We start from the raw sequence: 10,706 nt of genomic DNA on the forward strand, positions 1-10,706 counted from the left end.
TTCCATTTTTTTTGCTTTTCTGAACCTGAATGTCCTTCATTTTTTAGCAGCAGCAGACGCTCTTTAGTCATCTCTTCCCCAGTTCGAACATCTACAGTCTCCAGCCCACCTACCTCACCTACCAGTCCCTCTACACTTTCCTTGACAAGTGAGAGGGACTCCATCTCAGCAAGTGAAGAAGAGCTAACGTCGGATCCAGCTCAGGGAGAAGACAACACTGAGATTAAAGAAGAGCCCTTAAAAGAAAAGGAAATAGAGAAAGAAGAGGCTGAAGCAAACGCCTCTGAGGAGGAAGAGCCCCTGCCGGCCTGCAATGGCCCTACCCAGGCCCAGCCCTCTTCTCCCCAGCCCACTGAGGGTGCCGAGTCCCAGGAGGAAGTTTTCTCTAGCTCCCCAGATCCATCCCCAGGCAGAGCCCTGATCCCTTCAGAGCAGCCTGCATCTCTCCCAGAAGTTGTCCTCCGAACCCGAACCTCAAGTGAAGGGTCTAAACAACTAAAGAAGAGAGCCCCTGTCCAGAGGACCTCAGCACCCCCTAATAGGCCTCCTCCACCCAGAGCCACTCCCAGCTCCAGAACCCCCTCAGGGAACATACCCTCCAGTCCTGCAGCATCTGAAAAAGGAAAACACCGACAATCTGAACCCAGATCTTTGTACTTCCCCCACCTCGGTGATCCCTCAGGTGAGTGTGCATCTGATTAAATCTCTATTCTCTTTTATAACCTCCCTGTAGATCCTCTTTACTATGGCCAGGTTGTCCCACAGTTAATCAGATTTTGTCATATTATAGTCTCAAGGATACTCTTGACCACCTTTTTTGTTGTTCTGGGGATTATTTCACATCTCCAGAGCAATTAATTTACTGACCTGTACTCTTAGGGTATTTGACTTCTACAAAGGGCTTATCTCTAATAATATTATGAAAGATTTCTACTAATTTTCTTTTTTGCTACAAGTTTGGGGAGTTCCAATAAAGAATCTATACCTGACATCTTGAGCTTTAACTTTTGAATAGGGGGTAGGGAAGAGGGTCTCACTTCAGTTTGTCATACTTGTGACTGTGATAAATAGATCTCAACCAAATTGGCAAAGAATCATTTCATTGATAAGAAAGATCTAGGAGGAACTCAGAGAGGAAGGAAAGCAAAAAAGATAGGCTTTTTTGACAGATGAGAATGTGGATGAGAAAAGAATGGTGTTAAAATAGAGACACAGCCCCTCTGGAGAACAAGCAGGTCTGTGAAGAATCTAGCAATCAAGTCATATTCTATTCAGATGGAAAGGCTATCACAGAGAGATTTGATGTATTCTATGAGATTCCTGAGGGCAGAACTAGGCCCTATGTATAATAAAGATTTTTTAAAGTTCATTTTGAATCAATCCCAGGGGAACTTTTAGCAATTAGCTTAGTTAAAAAATGGTATGGAAAAAATGTTTTTAAATATAGGGGTGCCCGGCCAGTATGGTTCAGTGGTTTAGCGTCAGTGCATGAACCAGGAAGGAGGCCACGATTGATTCCATTAGGGTACATACCTGGGTTGCCGCTCAATCCCCAGTAGGTGTGCAGGAGGTAGCTGATCAGTGATTCTCTCTTATCATTGATGTTTCTAGGCCTCTCTTCCTCTACTTTTTTCTCTCTGAAACCAATAAAAATATTATATATATATATAAAAGAAAGGGACACAAGGGGCTTCTAAACAACAAAATGTGATGGGCCACCATGACAAATAGTTCTCCTTCCTTGATATTAAAAGCTAAGATATATGATCATCTGTCAGGTGCAGTGTAGGGAGGATTTGGGTGAGACATCTGACTGTATGGTACCAAGATTCATTCATTCACGCATTCCACAATTACTTATTCCTTACGATGTACCAGGCACTTTCCTAGGAAGTGGGGTATTACAGTGAACAAAGCGTAAAATTCCCTGCCTTCCTGCATCTTATGTCCTACTGGAGGAGGGGAGAAGATAAATACAAAACAGAATAAGTAAAATTATAATTAGTGGTAATAAAAGATATGGAGAAAAATTAAGTAGGGAATTGGGGCTGAATTGCGATTTTAAACAGAGAGTGGCCAGAGAAGGTGACATTGGGGCAATGAAAGAGGCCAGGGCACAACCCATGTGGCTGTCTGGGAGTATGAGATTTCTGGTACCCCTCAGATCACACTGCCCTATCACTGCCTGTGCCTAAGGAAGGTTGACCACGATACCTTGGGAGCCTCCCGCTATCTGAGAGGAGTTAACATGAACAACAGGCACCAGGGTGGTATCCAGGGTGTGAAGGTTTGGAACTTTCTTCTATGTTGTCCTCTTTGATCTACAGGTTTTTTCAGAATCTGACAAGGCAAGTAAGATGGAAGACGAAGAAGAGAACAAGCTCATCTTGGCTGACTCCCTTGAGGTACTAAAATCTACGTCATCAACATTATTATGCCCTGAGACTTGATTCCCATGAGGTATTGAAGGTCCTAACAGAGCAAGATATAAAACTTTCTCTTGACTGGTTTCTGGTGTGAGGTCACTATGCTGAGAGAGAGAGATGTGGGGCATGTGGATAGTGAAGAAGCCCAGGGTAATTGTGGGATTTCGAATCAAGTATAGCCACTTCTCACATTTCTGCACTGAGAAGAGTAACTCAACAATATGGGAAATCCAAAATTAATTTATATTTGACTTTGTAATATATGATTGTAGTATGGAGGCTGCAATAATGTGAGCTTTTTGGCTCTGATGAATAATAAAACAAATTTTCATTCTTGGAGTAATCTTATTGAAAGGGAGATTATGGGGACCAAGATGCTGCTGTCTATTTTGAAGAACAGGCTAATCACACTGTTCTCCTTTGGAAAGAGGTACAAGACACAACCTCCTTTCCCCTGAGGCGACCTCCTTATATTTGAGAATTACAGTGTTACTGTTTTTTGTTTTGTTTTTTTTTGAGAATTATAGTGTTTACTCACAGCCTTTCCTGTGGGATTGCTTTGGTCATCAGCTAAGGAAACCTATTTTTCCTATGGAATTAAGCAGCTAGAGCATCTTAGATCCTAGCCTATCAGTGTCATCAATCCTCTGAAACCTTTGTCCTACAAGATCTGTTTACTTCCCTTCCCTTGCAGATACATCATAAATCGTATTTTTTCTCAAGCAGAATTATGGGCACATCACATATAAAATGGATCACATATAAAAAAGATCACTATGCCGAAACCAGTTTGGCTCAGAGGATAGAGCATCGGCCTGCGGACTGAAAGGTCCCAGGTTCGATTCCAGTCAAGGGCATGTACCTGGGTTATAGGTACATCCCCAGTAGGAGATGTGCAGGAGGCAGCTGATCGATGTTTCTCTCATCATCGATGTTTCTAACTCTCTATCTCTCTCCCTTCCTCTCTGTAAAAAATCAATAAAATATATTTTAAAAAAAAAGATCACTATGAAGAAATTTGTTCTTGCTTAGCATTTGAAATACCTGTGAGAGGATGATAACTTTCTGGGAGGTAGTATTACCTTTCAGGTAATTCCTGGCCTGAAATCAGAGGAGAGAATAGAGGAAAATTTTCCTAAAAGGAAAAGTCAGAAAATTTCAAGTAGCTGTCATACTGATAGAAATTTGTTCTACTCTAAAAGGGTGAATTTTATAGTGTGAATTAAATTTCAATTAAAAATAAATAAATTCTTGCCCTGACTGGTTTGGCTCAGTGGATAGAGTATCGGCCTGCGAACTGAAAGTTCCCAGGTTCGATTCCGGTCAAGGGCATGTACCTTGGTTGCAGGCACATCTCCAGTAGGAGGTGTGCAGGAGGCAGCTGATCGATGTTTCTCTCTCATCGATGTTTCTAACTCTCTATCCTTCTCCCTTCCTCTCTGTAAAAAAAAAAAAAAAAATCAATAAATAAATTCTTAATTGTAGAGTTCCAAGGCCTTCTCCTGGCTTAGCAGCTCCTAGACAGAGCTTTTCACACTTTGGGTTCCTACTGCAGAACCTAGAACTTTTCCCAAAGAAAACATTATACCACTTGCCTCTCCTAACTGCCATAGATTAGGATCATCTCAGTGTGTTACCTGCAGTGTATTCTTAAGGAGAGTTAGTCTAAAAGTAGTAGGTAGTGTTCTTAAGACCTATATTTATATCCTCACAGACTCCCACATAGACATACATACTGATGCATGTTACACAAATTACAGTGTCTAGAGTTGATTATGGAAACAACTCTAGAGCCCAAAGACCTGGATACCTGTCTCAGCAAGTCATTTCCCCCTCTGAATCTTGGTATCTTGACCTGTGAAAGAGGGTGACAGTAAAGCCTTCCCTGGTGCCGTCAGGCTGTAGTGAAACAACATTGTGTGTTTACCCTTTGTATTGTCTGTGACCCTGTAGAGTGTAAGGCACAGAAGACCCCTCTAAGCTGAGAGGCTGGGGAGGTTGAGCCACCTCTCACTGGCAGAACTCTTCTTTTTATAGAGCCAAGGTCTCCGGCGTCATGCCTCCGTGGTTCCAGAAGACAGCAATGTCGCAGCACCTGAGCTTCAAGAAGAGGTAAGGTGGACAGATACACAGAGACCAAGATGGGTGGTAAGATCGGTCACTGGGAGTGCACAGAAGTTTGACTACAGATTAGAATCTTCACCATGGCTGCTGGGGAACCCAGCAGTGAACAGTATCCTTAGAGCAAAGTCAAGCAGGTGGGAACAGGGGAACCAAGCATAAACTAGGACATTGTGAGTTTGGGGTGTCCATTCCCCGACACTTGGCCTTGAACTCTCACCATAGTCCTATCTCCCAAGTACTTATTTATTTCTGAACTTATTTCAAAAAGAAAAAGAAATTACATACAAAAAGGCAAATATATATACACACACAAAATATAGCAAAGTAACTCAAATATATTAATGACAGTGACATAAAATGGCGTGATGAATTAGGCAAATAGAAAAATACATTCTATGAAATAGACTTACTAAGGATGGGTCACAAAATTGGTTCCAGACTTTCTAAACATCCAAGAAGAGAAAAATCTGATCAGTGCACCCAATTCATGATGCCATTCCTTCAAACGACTCCTGCTACTAAGATGAAAAGGAAATTTCTCCTGTGAATCCTTGTAAAGAGATGATGAAGGATGCAATGACCAGTATCTGCAAAACGTTTTGACAATAATCCCAACAACCAGCTTCACTTCCCTCAATATTACATGACATGAAATATAGTTTGATAGAAGCAAACTGAGTTTTTACCCTCATTGAGTGGTTGGTGGGAGGACAGGTGAGCATCTAATGCAATCATGTTTGCTTTCCAGGTATCTACAATTCAAAGTGCACAACTCTGAAGAGTAACTGCCAAGACCTCCCGCATATGTACATCTCCCAGAGAGATTCTTCAGCTAGAGGGTATATAAGCACAGAGACTGAAGGTCTAACATTCATTTCTAGGTTCTCAAAGTGGATGCTGGTTGTCTCTAAAGATCTGGCATTAATGGAGGCTGAGGAGCAGACTTAGGGGAAGGAGGGAGGCAGACAGGCTTGGAAGAAGAGATTGTTAGACTCAGGGATTATTTAATTCAGACTTTAGCATTGTTATATAATAAGACTTTATATATTAAATAAAGTGGGGCTAAAATGACTATAACAAGCAAAAGCATCTATAGATGCATACACACAACCATACATACTAGAGAATAGGAAACAAATCTTGGATTTACCACTCATTTTTCAAGACTTAAAGCCAAAAGAACATATTTTCAGATTGTTAAATAAAGCTTTATTCTATGTATGGAGTCTTTGCTTGACACAGGGAGGCTGTCCCAGTCCAGCACACTGTTTTCCGAGTTGGCAAGGTTATTGCTTCTCTGGGTTCAGAAATCTTTAGTCGCATCCATGACCTCCAGCTCACTTGACCTTCTGGCTTTAACTATTTGACGATGCCGTGGGCTACAGCAGTGGTTCTCAACCTTGGCTGCACATTAGAATCACCTGGGAATCTTTTTAAAATCCTGATTTCGGGGCCTCGTCCTCTGGAAATTCTGTTTCTTTGTTACTAAATGTTGTGGCCCCACCTCATAACAAAGAAATAGAATTTCCGGAGGATGAGACCCAGAAATCAGGATTTTAAAAAGATTCCCAGGTGATTCTAATGTGCAGCCAAGGTTGAGTACCACTGGGCTACAGGCTCCTCAATCTAGATCAGAGGTTCTCAACCTGTGGGTTGCGACCCCTTTGGCGGTCGAACGACCCTTTCACAGGGGTCGCCTAAGACCATCCTGCATATCAGATATTTACATTACGATTCATAACAGTAGCAACATTACAGTTATGAAGTAGCAACACAAATAATTTTATGGTTGGGTCACAACATGAGGAACTATATTTAAAGGGCCAGAGGTTGAGAACCATTGATCTAGGTACTCTACTGCATGCACCTACCCCCTACCCTTGGCTAACAAGCAAATACCCTTGGAATGGGGTTACATTAGAGTTCTATCTAGTGTTAATAGTCTGGTACTTGGTGAAGTAAGGACCTGAGCAGGATGGAAGAAGAAACGGAACTCCAAGGAAAAGGGTACAAAGTATAATAATATAATGGAAATGGCAAGGAATTGGGAATCAAAAGTCCTGGTTCAGCTGTATTACTTGCTTCTGCGATACATTAAAAGCTAACTTAGTCTTGCCACCCTGGTAAACACGCACACATATAAATACTCATCCATCCCTCTGTTTTTGTTTTTAAGGGTGATGGACAATATCACCTTTTGTTCAATCACTCAGCAAGCATTTATTGAGAACCTGCTCAGTGCCAAGCACTGTACTAGGTACTAGAGAAATAATGAGTAGAACAAGTAAGAATTTTATAGAGACAGAATATTGAGCAGGGAGAAGAATGGGCAGGATGTAATGTGTTAGAAGATGACACATGATAAAGACTCAAGTTTTAAGGATTTATTCTAGGTTAGGCTTGAGAGACTAGAATTTCATGATGCCGTTCCCTGAAATGGTGACTATAGGAGGAAGTGAAGTGTATGTGGGTCCTATGTTTGCAAGCAACAGACACAATTAAGCAATAAAGGATATGTTAGAAGGATATTAGGCAGCTCATAGAACTGAAAAAACAAGTTGCAGAAGGCAAGAACCAGCCCACAGATACCTGTAGCATGAATGTGTGGATTGTCCCTCTAGACCAGTGGTTCTCAACCTTCTGGCCCTTTAAATACAGTTCCTCATGTTGTGACCCAACCATAAAATCATTTTCGTTGCTACTTCATAACTGTAATGTTGCTACTGTTATGAATTGTAACATAAATATGTGATATGCAGGATGGTCTTAGGCGACCCCTGTGAAAGGGTCGTTCGACCGCCAAAGGGGTCGTGACCCACAGGTTGAGAACCGCTGCTCTAGGCAGTTGCCATTGGAGGACAGCTTCAGCCCCCTTCTGCCACTGTGTCCTTTCCAGATCCAGATTCCCTGGAGAAAGACCCTGATGGGCCCAGTTTGGGGGGAGGCATGTTCGTGTCTACAATGACAGGAAGAAGACCAGTGGTGGGGATGGTAGTAAGGAGGATGGATTACAAAGAAGTACAAGGAGCCTGACCAGTTGTGCTCAGTGGTTGCGCATTGACCTATTAACCAGGAGGTCACAGTTTGATTCCTAATTAGGGTACATACCCAGATTGTGGGCTCCATCCCAAGTGGAGGGTGTGCAAGAGGCAGCCAATCAATTCTCATCGTGGATGCTTCTGTCTCTCTCTCCCTCTCCCTTCGTCTCTCTGAAATCAATGAAAACATATTTATAACCAAAAAAAGTACAAGGAAACTTTTGGGGTGATAAAGATGTTAATTTTTATTGTGGTCATAGTTTATTACATGTATACATGTGTCAAAACTGATCAAATTGTATGCTTTATGTGCAGATTTTTGGGTATCTCATACAAATATTTGAGAACTTGCAGGACTTTCCAGTAGATATTTCCATTAGGGAACTGGAAATACATGTTTATATTTTTAAAAAATATATACTTACGGATTTTAGAGAAAGGGGGAGAGGGATAGATAGAAACATCAATGAGAGAGACACATTGATCAGCTGCCTCCTGCATACCCACCACCGGGAATTGAGCCCAAAACCCGGGCATGTGCCCTGACTGGGAATCGAACCAGGAACCTCTTGGTTCATGGGTTGATGCTCAACCACTGAGTCACACCAGCCAGGCTACATATTTGTATTTAGAAGTCATTTTTTCTAAGATTGAATCCTGCTATTCTTTTATTTAAAAACTTCAGAGGATCTCTTCTGTTGTAGTGGAGAGAAGATTGCAGCCCCCCTCTAAAAGGCCTACTGCCTGTATTTTAATACCTCTCCGAGAAGGCACCCCAGTCCTTTAGCACTCCGAGTCACTGCTGGGAGTGATACTCCAGGGGTATTGGAAGGGTGGGGAAACCGCTGGGAATACAGGCCCCTAGCTGTCCAAGGCCCTCCTTGAGCTGCTTGGAATGCCCCACCCATTCACCTGGCAAAACCCAGTTCAGGCCTTTTCTCTGCAGGGCTTTCACTGACCCTCTTCTCCTAGGAAATTGATTATCTTTGTGAAATGAAGGCTTTGTTTGTATATCGCACTACTGGAGGCAGGAGAAAGGGCCAGTAGGTTGGGCATGAGTGATAATTTTGCTCATCTAGGATAGCTATTCCCAGGTAAGAACCAAACTGTTCATTGAGATATACAAAATGGTAAAGTTGTCCAGGGGGAAAAGGTCAGGACTCAGAAGACTCATCTTGGCAGCAGCATAAAGGGCTGAAATCCAGTAAAATTGGGCAGCGATGCATATCTCTTATCCCCTGTCCCGAGGCCCTTGGCGATCTGTTGACAAAAGGATGGCTGCTCTAGTTTCTGAGGCTCAGCATTTAGTCCTCGGAGAACACTGGCAGGTCACCACACGAGGCTTCATTCATCATCTGTATGCATCTCTGTGTAGAATTAATTGCAAGAACATCACCCAGTCCCTGCTTTCTATCAATTTGAAGGACAATATTGACAGACTAGGTAATATGTCCAGAGTACACTAGAAAAATCCAGGTCATCTACGGTATAGCAAAGAGCAGAGTGTACACACCGCTAAATTGGTGCTGAGCGTGTACATACTGGGTCCTCTTTCTACCTGTTTACGCTTTTAAAATGAATGGTATGTGCCTACAGGGATCAAGTCACATATCAGCAAAACTTTTAAGGTTACATTTTACAGAGAAAAAAGATGCTTGTGAGAGACTATTAACCTTTAAATTATGAAAGAAACAGTGCAGATCAGTAGTCAGTTCAGTTGGATGGCCTCTGAGAGTCTGTGGTTCTAACAATTTTCAATACATAATGGAATATATGCTGAGAGAGACCAACCAAGAAACAAGAAAAATTTCAACCTTACCTGGAATTCATGGTCAGCTTGTCAGTAAATGCAAGCAATTGTCCACCTTTGGAGTTTAACCCTTGGGATCTGAATTTCCTTTTCTCTTGCGTTTTCTCTTATGTGAGGACTGGTGCGGCTGACCTTTCACTAACTTAGATGTGTCTTGCCTGTGTGTTACTTTCTTGGTTGGAGTAGCAGTTTTCCCACACCTGGGCTTTCTTCTTCACTGATCACTGCTATGCCTTTAAAGATATATTTAAATAAAATGAACATTATCAACTTACTCTGTTTTATCGTGTTTTTACCAACCAAATAACATCTTTAGAAATGAAAGCAATTACCCTTGCTTATTTTATGTCTTTGCTTTTTCCCCTCTCACTGTGCCTTTATTCTCTGAGACTTTCTCTTTCAGTCTTTGTCTCCCAAATAAACTTGCATAATCCCTGTCTCTCTAATCGATCTATATAAATATTGGTTCCCAAACCTAATGCTTTACAAGAATAAGCACAGAAGTCTGTATCACTGGGATGGAAGGCAGAATAACCACCAGAGCTCTGACCCCCCCCCCCCCCCTCCCCCCGGCACCCCCCCCCCCCCCCCCCCAGGAAGCCAGGATAACAGTAGCGGGCATTTATTGAGCACTTACTAGATGCCAGGTAAGGTTCCAGTGCTTCAGGTCAGTGATTTCCAACCGGTGTGCCGCAAGAACTTTTAAAACATGCAATACCTGGCTAGGTTGTCAAATTTTTAAAATGACAACAGTGAACGCAATAGCCGTCCAGTGTGACTGAATCAAAATTATACCTATTTTTGTCAGATCGGCAAAAAACATTTTTATGTGCCCTAGAATTTTAGTAATTGGTTTATGTGTGCCATGAGATGTAGTAACCCATTCCATCCTCACAGTTACTATGAGACAAGGATTGCCCCAACAGAAATGAAACAAGTAATTTACCCAAGATCCCGCGGCAGAGCAGATTTCAGAGCCTGTGTGTACACCAGCCCATCCTTAGTCACTGAGCTCATCGTTAATTGGGCAACTTTCCTGCCACAAAGAGGTGAGTCAAGAGGTGGCTGCAGTACGGCATTGATTAAATCCTGCCGCGTACAGACCATGTCTGCGAAATGAAACGGCTTCTCGGGCACGGGCAGCTTCGGCCCCCCTCCAGGGGTAGGGAACAGACTTTAGAGATGTTAAGTTATTTGCCCAAAGTCAACAACCAACAGCGGCCGAGCGGAGACGGTGTGAGTCCAAAGGCCATGCCGCTCCCCAACCCCAGCCGAATGTCCACAAGGAAGACCCGTCCGGACGGGCGA

The 10,706-nt window shown here is 42.6% G+C and overlaps 1 protein-coding gene and 1 long non-coding RNA gene across 2 annotated transcripts in view; one reads left to right on the forward strand and one right to left on the reverse strand.

Annotated features, from left to right (window-relative positions):
- BIN2 (bridging integrator 2) overlaps positions 1–5,771 on the forward strand; it is a 21,777-nt gene extending 16,006 nt beyond the window's left edge. Inside the window, 5 exon segments of the mRNA XM_015559631.1 lie at positions 48–618; positions 620–682; positions 2,328–2,405; positions 4,464–4,538; positions 5,299–5,771. Of these exon segments, the coding sequence (XP_015415117.1) occupies positions 48–618; positions 620–682; positions 2,328–2,405; positions 4,464–4,538; positions 5,299–5,328 (817 nt within the window). The 3' untranslated portion in view covers positions 5,329–5,771.
- Positions 5,772–8,647: 2,876 nt separating this feature from the next.
- On the reverse strand, positions 8,648–10,633 carry LOC107182039. The gene is made up of 2 exons (XR_001512759.1): positions 10,345–10,633; positions 8,648–9,631 (listed from the first exon to the last, which is right to left on the reverse strand). It is a non-coding gene; the product is annotated as an uncharacterized LOC107182039 (long non-coding RNA).
- Between the last annotated feature and the right edge of the window lie 73 nt (positions 10,634–10,706).

Source organism: Myotis davidii, unplaced genomic scaffold (assembly GCF_000327345.1).
Source record: "Myotis davidii unplaced genomic scaffold, ASM32734v1 scaffold233, whole genome shotgun sequence".
NCBI lineage: Eukaryota > Metazoa > Chordata > Mammalia > Chiroptera > Vespertilionidae > Myotis > Myotis davidii.